The 11837-nt window shown below is 47.6% G+C and overlaps 2 protein-coding genes across 3 annotated transcripts; both read right to left on the bottom strand.

Annotated features, from left to right (window-relative positions):
* Nucleotides 1-349: 349 nt before the first annotated feature.
* On the bottom strand, nucleotides 350-3394 carry LOC104260063 (E3 ubiquitin-protein ligase TRIM7-like). The gene is made up of 7 exons (XM_059833125.1): nucleotides 2960-3394; nucleotides 2387-2482; nucleotides 2073-2303; nucleotides 1939-1961; nucleotides 1413-1528; nucleotides 1180-1239; nucleotides 350-891 (listed from the first exon to the last, which is right to left on the bottom strand). Exons 1-7 carry the CDS (start codon nucleotides 3374-3376, stop codon nucleotides 377-379), a joined length of 1458 nt encoding a protein of 485 aa, XP_059689108.1. The 5' UTR covers nucleotides 3377-3394; the 3' UTR covers nucleotides 350-376.
* A 1843-nt stretch (nucleotides 3395-5237) lies between these two features.
* On the bottom strand, nucleotides 5238-10706 carry LOC104260073 (tripartite motif-containing protein 10). 2 transcript variants are annotated; one of them, XM_059833127.1, is made up of 13 exons: nucleotides 10652-10706; nucleotides 10370-10390; nucleotides 10087-10107; nucleotides 9808-9828; nucleotides 9371-9391; nucleotides 9059-9079; nucleotides 8923-8943; nucleotides 8762-8782; nucleotides 8630-8650; nucleotides 8171-8191; nucleotides 7649-7669; nucleotides 7531-7551; nucleotides 7268-7302 (listed from the first exon to the last, which is right to left on the bottom strand). In XM_059833127.1, the coding sequence occupies exons 1-13, from the start codon at nucleotides 10700-10702 to the stop codon at nucleotides 7294-7296; spliced, it is 291 nt and encodes a 96-aa protein (XP_059689110.1). In that variant the 5' UTR covers nucleotides 10703-10706; the 3' UTR covers nucleotides 7268-7293. The 2 variants fall into 2 exon arrangements, with proteins under 2 accessions (XP_059689109.1, XP_059689110.1); XM_059833126.1 differs by lacking the exons at nucleotides 10087-10107; nucleotides 10370-10390; nucleotides 10652-10706 and having other exon boundaries at nucleotides 5238-7302; nucleotides 9808-9971.
* Between the last annotated feature and the right edge of the window lie 1131 nt (nucleotides 10707-11837).

The raw sequence follows: 11837 nt of genomic DNA, 5'->3' as shown, positions 1-11837 counted from the left end.
AAGGACGGAGGCGACGGTGGGGCATGCAAACTCCCTGCGTTTCCACCCCAGGTCCCTTTGCTCTCTTGCAGGGGCCACAGCATATTCTGCTCCATCCTTCCTGGTGAGAGGAAAGTCCCGCTTTTCCTTAGGGAAAAAAGGGGGACATGATCCCAGTCCCTGCCTGGAGCCATCCCAGGGCTTGGCCCTTCCCACAGCCCCAGGAGCTGCCAGACAACATTAAACAAGGATAGAAAATTCCAAATTTTTTTTTTTTTTTTTTTTTGAGCAAATTCTCCTAGAAGAGATTCTCTTGCAACATCATAAAAAAGGAAAAAGGTGCACAACGAGCGGAAAAACACACCCCGAAGCTGGAGTTGGTGAGAGCAGGGAAAGCTCATGGGCAGAGGCGGAGGTGGGAGCCTCTCCCCACCCAGAAGAAAGGGAAGATACTCTCCCCACCGAACAAGGCTTTTTGGAACGTAAAGATGGGGGGCTCACGCTCGGCGAGGTAAAATGCCACTTGCCCCCCTCCATAGTCCAGAGCCACCCGCACCCTCCCAGTTTCCCCAGTGGCGGGGAAGGTGGTGATGGGGGAAGCGAAGGCGCGGTACTGATTCCCGCACCGCCCCATCGCCCAGATCCCCTTCTCCGGTTGAAACTCAAGCCAGCCCTTCCTGGGCACGGAGCATCGGGCCACCCCCAGCGCCCAGGTCCTGCCTCCGGCCACCTCCACCTCCCAGCAATGTCTCCCCACGGTGAAGCCTCGGCAGCCCAGCACGCAGCAGGAGGCATCGAATCGCTGGGGGGTGGCGGGCAGATCCTGCCCCACATCCGTCCATCTCACCCCCCGCCGGTCCCGGGACAGGATGAGCCGGGTGTTGGCAGTGTCAGGGTCCAGAGTCACGAATGCTGCCCGGGATGGAGAAGAAATGGGTGTTGGAGGAGGACATGACCCTCCAAAAAAGCCCTGCTCCAGCTGGGACAAGCCCCAGCATCACGGGAGCGGAGACATCTCCACGTCTTCCTGCTTGGGAAAGCCTTGCCTCATGCTGGAGGACTGGGCAGAGCTCCTTTGTATCTTCAGGAACCCCAAAGCGAGCTCAACCCCTCATTTCCCAGCCATTTTAAGCACCATTTTAGCTAAAAACCACTTTGCCGGAGCCCTCCCTCGTGGCTGCTCTTCCAAAAGAGCCTCACCTTTTCCATCTCCTCCTAGAGATGGTCCTTGCTCTTTCTCCAGCTCAGATGGCAAAATGTCTAGGGGATGAAGAAGAAGGGTTGGACATCACACTCTCCAGCTGGTAATTCTGCTCACTCTTGCTGCTGTCGTGTTTTTCCTGGGAAAACAGGAAAAACAGCAGCAGACAGAGCTGCCCCCACCCCAAGCAAAGAAAATACCCCCTCCTCGACCCAGTCACGCTCCACGGTACCTTGAAATCTTCCCAGCGTCTCTCTGAGGACATCATTTTGTCGAGAAATGACACGGAGCCTCTGCTCCAGGTCTGAGAAGGTCTCCATCACCCTCCGAGCGCTGCCCATCTCCCACCTGGATGCAAACCTTTCCCCTTAGATACGGGACTCGTCGTGATGCCATGAGACGCTGGGACCATCCCTCCTCCCCCTGCACCCTGGGTGACTTGGGGATGGTGGGTGAGCTGGCTGTCCCCAAAGTGTCCCTCTGTCCCAAGCTCAGAGATGCCAACCAGCTCTGTACAGGAGGACACTTGGGTCCCTGTTGCCCTGATGGCCAAGAGGACCTCCGGTCTTGGGGTGCTTTCTCTCATGGCATCCCCACATTGGGGTTCAGGGGCACCTTCTTGTCTCCACACCTCCCCAAGCCTCACTTCAAGCCCTGCCTGAACTGCCAAAATTTCCACCTCTGTTCCAGAAACCACGGGGATGCTGCCTGTCAGCCTTCCCCCACCATTGAGACGTGGGTGATGGAAGAGCACGTACCTGTCCAGAGTGCTTCGGGCATCCTGGAATAGAAAGAGAGGAAAAAGTCTCAGCCTCCCATCCCAAAATTGGGGGAAGACTCCAGCCACGGTGACGCTGGACCCTCTTCCGTCTTGCCCGGTAGAGCATCCGACCTGCAGGAATGTCCTCGCAGGTTGCTCAAGCATCTTCTCCATCTCGCAGATCAGGACATCGAGGAGTGAAATCTCCCCTGACATCTTGGTCTCCTCTTCCTCCTGCCTCCTCATCATCTCTCTGTCCAGCTCTCCCAGCCGGGCCAGGAGGACGAGCTCCTGGTCCTTCAGAAACCGGCGCAGCTGCCGAAATTCGGACACAATCTTCTGCCTCTCGACTTCCGTCTGCGTCTGCAGGACACGGAAAGACAACACCATGGACCATACTGGTCCAACACCTCTGTTTTTTCTGGGTGATGGCAACAGCTACTTACCAAAAAGTCCTGGCATCGCCTCTCTCCACTTATTTTCAATTCCAAAATCTCTTCCCTTTGTTTCTCGAGCTTCTCCAGGTCACTGTGTATTTGCTCCTGGAAGAAGAAAAATGGTTTGTGAGGGTATCTAGGGGGGAGTGGGGAAGGGATGGGATGCTTGGAAACACTCCCCCCACCACTTGGGAAAAAAAAAAAAATACCGCAGCGTGGGCATGAGGATGGAGAAGACATGGGAGGACAACAGAGGAGCCCGTTTCATTCTCACATAAACCAAATTGGAAAATACCTGTTGACTGATTTGGGGCAAAGGGTTTAGTCTGAAAAGTACTATTTTCATCTTTTTAGCCCAACTAAAAGAGTTGTCTGGTTTTGTTTTGGTTTTTTTTTTTTTTTTCCTAGCTCTCCCCAGTTATTTCCATTTATTTATTTTCTTGGTGGAAAAAACAATTTTAGAGAACTTCCAGGTGGCTCGAAGCCTGTGCTCCCGAGAAGCTCAAAGAAACTACAGCATCCCTTAAGGTGGTCAGAAGAATTTCAGAAAAGGAATAACCCAAACTTGGTCATGGACCTGACTTTGTCCTCTTGGGCAGATTCCTCTATGTAGGCTGTCGTGGGACCTCCGCGAGCCCTTGGTCCATCACGGCTGGAGGCAGATGCTTTTGCACCACCCTTGAAGGTGACCGTCTTCTTGCGCCAGGAGCAGAGATGCTCCTTCTCCTCCCTGCCTCCTTCCAGACCCAGGAGCTTCAGCTTCTCCTCCAAATGCTCCAAATGCAGTTTTGGCTGGAAATTCCCTTTCCTGAGCCGGCTTCGGTGGCTGACTGCCTCGGCATCTCCAAGCCTTCCTCGCTCCGGCCAGGATCGGGCTGTGCTGACTCCGCAGCTGGTAGAGTCACAGCCCAGGTACCCAGGATCCGGCCAATGCTGCAGGACAGTATGGTGGGAGCTTCCTTCTCCTCCTTCCCTTGCTCTAGATGAACCGGAGGCCATGGCAGCAGCTTCTCCAGCCTCTCTTCTTCCTCGTCGCCTTGCTGCCTGCAGCGGAGTGAACAAATAAAAGGTCTCAGCATGGGTAGAGGAAGGAGGAGCAGCAGAGGGAAGCTTTAATCTCTTTTAGACGTTAATTTTAGGAAGGGATGAATTGCCTTCTAGCAAGGCTTGGACTTTAACGTCCAGCTCTCGGGCATTGAGGTTTCTCTCGCCTACGTGCAAGCCTGCACCATGGGCATTGACATCTCAGGTTGGCGTCTCCACTCCTGGGACAGCCAGAGGAGAAGGAGCCAACCTTCTTCCCTCCTGGTGGGAGCTGTCATTTCGTCCCCAAAGCTCAGGATCTAACCTCCCTTGCTGGTACACGACCTGGTGTCCCCCCGTGTCCGCTCCCCACCCTTCAAAGCATGGCCCGAAGCCTTGGGGTGCACTTGCCAATGCAGAAACCCTCCGATGGTACACGCGTGCTCAGAAACCGTGGTGGAAAGCAGTTTTTATGTCTTCTTGCTGCTTTCCTTTTACTTGGAACCAATTTTCATTTATCTACGCAGCCAATGCAGAGCCTGAAAGGGTGCCCGAAACAGGCTCAGCAACATGACCCCCTCGCCTTGACAGCTCGCACTGTACGGACAGACCACAGCAACCCCAAATTTAACAGCCCTTCATCTTTACACTTGGAAAAACATCTCAGCGGTGCCAGGGTGGCTGGGACGCTGCCGGTTCCCCTTGCCGGGACATCCCCAACCATCCCAAAAAGAGACACTTACCCGTTAGGCAGCAGAACAAGGTCTTTGAAGAATTTTTTTTTTTAAGCGTGGGGTGATTTAGTCCACGGGGCTCTTCTCCAGCCACAAGGCTCGGAGTCAGATCACATGGAGGACAGAGGGAAAGTATCAGCCCTATTTAAGGAAACACGGAGAGGAATGCGCTGCCCGATGACTCCCTGCCAAGGAGAAGCTCAGTTACGTCCATCTGCGGATCAGCGTCCCCAACTTGGATTTTTCAAACCAAGATAAAGCTTGGATTGGAAATACCTCATCATTTTCAGCTGTAGGATAAAAGATCTTTGGCCGTTGGGCAAGATGGGGCATCTGCCACCATGCAAGGCAGCGACCATCCAAGCACAGCCACCTCCTGCGGGCTCACCACCCGCCTTGGCCGTCACCAGGGCAAAAAATAAGTACAGTGGTCATCCAGCTGCTTTAAATAAAGACGAAAAAGCTGCCCAGCTCTTGTGTCCAGCCTCCTTCATGGGTTACAAGCAGCACAGGAACACCTTCCGGATTGCAATGTTTTAATTATAGCAAACGCAGCTTTATAAACTCGCGCTTCAAAGTCGCTCGTGGTGATTTCCAGGGCGGAGGAAGGGCAGTTTCTCCTCTGTGGTGTTTCCCATATTGATAGTTACTCAGAAAAGAGGATTTTTTTTTTAATTATTGCATATTATTATCTATTTCCCCCCAAATTTCTGTCTGCTTCTGTCTGCGAAATTTCCTTCTGTCGAAGGAATGGTATTTTGAGCTGCTACAGCAAGCGTACTTCCTTAGCCAACACACGAGCATCTTGAAGCCCTCAGACACGAATAGTCTGTCCCTCCCCTCCCTCTTCCCCCTGTTTGGGTCTTCTCCTGCCTACCCTGCCCCGGTGCCACCACAATGTGGGTTGCAAGGGCAATAACGAAGGTTTCTGGCCTGATGAACTGCCGAAAGAAAAACTCAAGACCGCAGGACTGAGCCCCTGAGACGCTCCAGCCGTTGCTCGTGGGTGGGAGATGAGAGCATCCCTCCCTAACGGGATCACACAGTGGGATCCACCTCAAATGCCCCCCATGTTTAGGGGGGTAAGCGGAGCAAGATGCTGCGAGGGGAGAGCGTAGGGGCTGCAGGCATCACCTGAGAGGGCCAGGGGGGCTCTACGTCGAACTGGCTGGGAAAAGAAACCAAATGCTCTGGAGAGTCTCAAGTGGTTTATTGTCAGACGGGAACTACCAGTTGGCCATCCCATGGTGGGACAAGAGACAAGATTTATGGCTTTACAGGTGGCTAAGAACAAGCAGGGATTAACGAGGAATTCATCAGTGCTACCAAAGTGCAGTGAGATGTCGTGAAAGGTGAAGACCATGGTGTCCATCCCCTCTAGCAGCTTCGGTGGCGTCCCTAATCGCCTGCCTTCACGGACGGCTGGCCCCATGCTGATCTCAAGCACTGGCTTGACCCCCTCCATGAATCTATTTTTAGAGCTCCCAGTACCTTACTGGAAGCTTTATGGCAACACGATGCAGAGCTCCATGCTGGCTGAGCCTCTTCAAAGCGTTCATCCATGTGGTCTGGATGTTTGGCACCCCGATTTTCACCTGAGGGCATCATGCCAGCTTGGTCTTGAATCCCAGCTTCTCTCTTCTCCCAAAGGCTGAGCTAAACTCACGGGCTCTGGCTAACCCAGCTGGAATAAGATCATCTGCCCAGGCCAGGTTTAGAGTCAAATTTAGTCCTGCCGGAGGACATGGCTGCGTCCAGCTCTGGTATAAAGGATTACAGCAGCAATGCCTTGACCAGCAGCACAGTGGCCGGAGCATTTGGGGAAGAAACCCGTGGAGGTGTTGGTGCATGAAGCTGACAGCCTTGACCAGGTGCCTTGGAGCTCTGAGGATGAGCGCGGAGGGTTTGCCACGTCCTTTCTCTGGCCAAGGGCCAAGAGCCTGAATTTGTATGCAGGTTGGGCAAAGGCGAGTTGTTTAATCTCTTCCAAGTGTAGACGTCTTCAACAGTTGATGAAGAGAGTCCTTCAACAGTTGACCAAGAGAGATAAGCACACGGAAAGCACGATTTGCCTGTCCTGTTTCGATGTCTATGTCTAGATGAGATGAGTTGCCCACCAGAAGTGCTTATTTCCCTCTGCCTACTATAAAAGCGGCTCAAACGGTTGAAATCTACACGTCAACCACCAACCAACGAGAAGAAAATGCTGGTGGGAGCCCGGACTCCCACTCGGGTGATGCAGGCAGTGTGAACAGTGACTTACCCTGCTGCCCACCTCTTTCCATCAACTGAAGGAGGAGCCTACATCTCTCTGCGGGTCACTTGGTGTTCCTGTGTGCTGGAACTACAACTATGAGACATTGGGCCAAGGGCTGAGGCTGGCCAGACCTTCTGCCACCTTATGTTGAGGACATGCAGGATGGGCTGCCTTTCCTTTGCACGATGACAGTTGGAGCACTCGACTGGGAATGGGGGAAACTGAGGTTTGACGCTGCTCTTCCCAAGAGCATTTCTATCCTGGTCTCTATCCTGCTGCTCTTAACCACCTAGCTGTCGGTGTCTGGATGGAGTAAGGTGCTTCCACCACTCCTCCTGCCCCTCAGGCCACCCGCTCACCGCCGGCGCTGAGCTCTCTGCACAAGGAGGAACGCAAGGGTCATCGGACCAGAGAGAGCGAGCCCAACTCCACCCAGAACCACGGCCGGATCCGCTCCCCAGCGAAGGAAGCCGGAGGAAAAGTGAAGATCGGTATTTTGTTCTCGACGTCAAAAAACGCCACCTCTCCCCATTCGTAGTCTAGAGAGATGCGGATCTTTCTGGGGACCCGCGGCAGGTTAAGGAGGGTTGGAGGGGAGGTGAGGGCGCGGTTCTTAAATCCCCATTGCTGCACTGCCCAGATCCCTTCCTCGGGATTAAAGTTGATGGGTCCCTTCCTCTGCAGAGACTCTTTGCTGACCCCAACGGCGCAGTACTGTCCCTCTGCCAGATCCACCACCCAGTAGTGTCTCCCGGAGGTGAAGGCTTCGCAACCCAGCACGCAAGGATCGGCATCAAACCGCTCGGGGCTGTCAGGAGACTCCTGCAGCATGTATTCCCATCTCACACTCTTCTGATCCTTGGAGAGGATGAGGCGGGGGTGGGCTGTCTCTGGGTCCAGCGTCACGTTTGCTGTGGAAGAGGAAGAAGAGGGTGAGAAAGAGAATTAAACTTATTTAACCTGCCTTTTGTCCAGGGACCGGTGTCTTCTTGGAAATCTAATAGGGCGTTTTGTCTTTCCGTAGTTCAAGGCTCGATAATTCGTGCGACTTTCCCTACGCATACACGTGACACCTTTCAGCAAACCAGAGTACCAAATTACTTACCCATTTTTTCTTCATCTTTCTCTAAATTACTTACCCATTTTTTCTTCCTCTTTCCCTAAAAATGTACAATAAAAGATAAGTTATTAACAGTGACGTAAACTTAAACCCAAAAGCCAAACAGGTATTTGTAGAAGGGAGAAAAATGCACTTACTGTGCTCTTCAATGCATTTTCCTTAAAAGAAAAGAAAAAAAAAGTAGTTTTAATGAGGGGTTTTTTATTCCAAAGATGCCTCCAGTTCATGCTAATTTTTTATTCCCCTCCTTCCCCTAAAAAAGTGCTCCCCCCCCCCAAATTGTTGTGAAATGAGGCCTCATTGATACTTGTGTCTGTAACATGACTTGCCATTTAGATTAAACCTCAGGAAAAAAAAAAATACAGCTGCTTTAAACTAACAGGCAGAAGTCACCGCACAGAAAAAAAAAAAAAAGCTGTAATAGGTCATACCAGGAATTTCTGCTACAATTAGAGGGCATCGCTTCTCCAGTTTGTGGAGGGAGGAAGGTGCGTGGGCGCTCCAGAAAGCCATGACCCGTATTTTCACCTTCCGTGGGCAATTTCTGCGGCGCTGAGGCCCACCGCGGTTACCAATACAAAAATCTCACCTATTGCAAAATGCCCCCAAAACCTCACGCATCTTTTGCTGCTCCAGAAGGCGAGGAAAAGGACACTCACGCATTTTTGCTTTGTATTCCTCTGAAAAGAGAAGCGATAGAAACAGTTATTTGCACATTTCTCTTCCTTTTTGTGCTATGACTTTCTAAGACTTTCGTGGCTCCCAAAGCAAAAATATATTTCTGCGCCTAGTGATTATTATTGTTTGATTATAACTGTATTAATAATCTATTACTATATGCAATATAGTCATAGATAATTACAAAACCATTATATATTTTTATAATTATCTTAGATTGCATGCATCACAATTATAATTGTATATAAAATATATAATAATTATACATATAACTATAATTCTAATGCATATGCATCTTTTGACTTTATCCCCGTTAGCCCAGGTTTCCACAAAATTCCCCAAAGTAGCTCAGAAAAAGGCATAAGAAATTAAAAAAAAAAAAATACAGGAGACAAACATAGACTTGTGTATCTTTCTTTCCTGCAATCAAAGTGACTTACCAAGCTCTGCAGTGAGTTCATCTGAAAAGAGAGAAAAAAAGAAAGGATTTCCATTACGATTCACGCCAAGGCGATCATACGGATCTTACAAACACCCACAGTTCATGTCTCGGGAAGAAGTCTGATACTCACCAATTCTTCTATCGCGTTTTTCTAAATAAAGGAAAACAAGAAAAATAAAAAAATCAAAGTTTTTGTAATCTATTTTTTCCTTTATATAAAAAATAATACCAAAATACAGATCAGAAACTGCGTATATTTGTTTTGTTGGACGGCAGAGAAAAAACACTCACCGATTTCTGCAGACAGTTCATCTTAAAAGAGAAAAAAAATACTGGTTTTTCAGTATTATCATTATTATAATTGAAAGAAAAGTCATGATTCCATGCACCGCGTTCCATGGGATTCGGGAAGGGGATGGACACGTACCGATTTTGGTATCGCGTTCTCCTAAATAAGGAAGAATAGAAAGGAAACGGGGGAAAAAAAAGTTATTCCTAAGTACTCTCCCCTTCGCTGTGTGTGTTCGTCAACTGGAGATAAATCTGATATTTTTCTGTCCCGTATAGAGAACTATAATTGTAATTTGCATTTTGCTTCTGATTTTATATAGATTAACCCATCCCCAACTGACTTTCCTCATCTTAAAGCAAAGATCATGACTTGCTCCTACCAAACCCCAAACTAAATATAAACAAGATACTTCCAGAAATTTGATTCTTGTTTTTTTAAAGGACTTACCCAGCTCTGTAGTGAGTTCACCTAGAAAGAACGAAAGGAAAACTGGTTTTAACGATGCATATTTTTTTCCCTACAGATACGCACTAAATGGTTCACTGGGGGATTCTATGTTCCTCTTGAAGAACACGTTTACGGATTTTTAATTTTAATTGCTCTCAGTAGAATTAAGCAACACTGAATTGAAGGGAGCACTCGGCAACAGAAAACCAACCCAAAATATCTCCTTATAATCCCAAACGTAAGACAGAAGGGCATTTGGGCTGCCCAGGGAGAACAGAGGGAAGCAAACAAGTAGCATCCAACGGATGTGAAGTTTTTGAACAGTCGTTTCAGCTCATATTACAGGAAAAGACAACTGTTTCAGAGCAATATTTGCACCCACACGTGCCCTCCCCTCCTATTAAAGGCAGAAGGCTCGTGGAGATAACAAGGCTTACCGATCCGTGCGGTCTGTTCCGCTGAAAAAGGGGAAAGAAAGGAAAAAACAAACCTTAAAAATGCCCCCCATAATTTTTCGTGGTTTTGCATCACCTACAAACTGCACCTTGACAATTTCCCCGCAACATTGTTGGTTATGGTTATTATTATTATTTTTACTTTACCCATGATTTTTTTTTTTCTGAACTGAGACAAAAAAGAAAACACAAGACTCAAAACAATGTAAAAGAGTAAGAGGGAGGAAAAAGCATGGGAGGAAGGAAGGAGAAAAGACTTACCGAGCTCTTCAGCGATTTCCTCTTAAAAGGAAGGAAATGAATGAAATAATTAGGATTTCTTTGCTCAATTGGTACCTCGGGAGGGCTGAAAGAATACAAGATCTCAACAGAAATCTCATGAACTCTCCCAATATTCAAACAAACTTGGTATTTAGGGGTGGAAAAGCAGCTCCCTCGGCGATTCCGGGGATTGGGATTACACAGCCAGCATCCCTCCGCGCCGAACCCACCCAGAGCACCCAAACGTGCCTGAAAGGACCTGGGAAATGAGAACAAAACTCACCTCTTTTTTTATCACGTTCCCCTAAAACCAAGGGAGAAAACCAAGATTAAAATAATGTAAAAGTATCTGTTGATGTTGTATCAGAGACAGGACTTTTCCCCAAACACCGCTGCCTTATTAGTAATTTGTTATTTGAAATCTCATTTGCTGTTGGCTCGCATTTCCCTCTACCCAAGCCTCTATTTCTTGTTATGTTAAAGTTAATATCTGGGCAACAAAGAAAACTCAGAAAGCTTCAGAAAAGCTTTTGTTAAGGTGAAAAAGAAGAAAATAATCACATACCAAGTTCTTCAGTGACTTCGTCTTACGAGAGAGAAAAACATGGATTTCCATTAGAATCTGTCTATTCCCCAGATACTTTCTCCTTCTCTACTATTATCAATCTCCTTCACTATTCGAAGACCCAAATTTCCTCCACTTTTACAGTGAAGTTGTGGAGAAATGTAAAAAGCTGCTTCTGATGATGACGTAAAATTCGGCTGCTTTTTAAAATTTTCAGTATTGAACTTTGCTGACGTTTGCCTCACTTATTTATGGTGATAACAGACCAGAAAGCTTCTGACCAAACTCAAATTCAACAAAAACATTGAATATAAATGTTGGGTATTTGCTGTTGGCAGAGGAAGGAAACGACTTACCAAGTTCTTCGGCGAGTTCGCCTTAAGAGAGGAAAAATTGAAAATTTTCATCATGTGAATTAATTAATTAAGGGCCATTCCTTCAAATCAAGGGTTTTTCAGCCTTGGCGGGAAGGAAGATGATGCTTACCCCTTTCTAGATCACTCTCCTCTGGGAACACAAAAAAGAGGAAAAAAAGAGAAAAAAAATCAGAATTCTTCTTAGCTTCTATCATTTTAGCGGCATCCCCTTCCAGACATTATCTGCATTCGTTACTATGATTTGAAATGAGTTTGCAACTTATAACAAACACGCACCATTTATTTTTTTTAAAACAGAAAAAAAATCCAGCCACATCAACCTAACGGGCACGCGACAAGATTTATACCACAAAACTTGATCCATCCCTTTTTTATCAAATTAAAAGGAAAAAAGATTTACCAAGCTCCTCAGAAGATCCACCTGCAAAAGGAAGGAGAAGAATGAGTTTGCACCACCAGCCCCAGATAACACACCTTCATCCCGGCGTTTTACGTCCTACCGCTTAGAAGGTGTTTTAAAAAAAATAATCCTGACTCCCACAGATTTTGTTTCAGTCCCATAATTAAATTAGATTTTTAGTCTGGACTCTAGCATGGAATATACGTGTGTATATATATTTATTTGTACGTACACACACGGATATTTTTTAATATATATACACAGCCCCATATATGAATAATATTTTATATACTTACAAACTCCCTTCAACTTTCTACATTTTTTAAAGGGGAAGGAAAATAGCACTCACCACCTTCCCGATCCTGTAATTCCTCTAACAGAAAGAAAAGAGACGAAAGAAAAAGGTGGA

Source organism: Gavia stellata, chromosome 39, assembly GCF_030936135.1.
Source record: "Gavia stellata isolate bGavSte3 chromosome 39, bGavSte3.hap2, whole genome shotgun sequence".
Classification (NCBI taxonomy): domain Eukaryota; kingdom Metazoa; phylum Chordata; class Aves; order Gaviiformes; family Gaviidae; genus Gavia; species Gavia stellata.
This window is presented reverse-complemented; position numbering and strand designations above follow the sequence as displayed.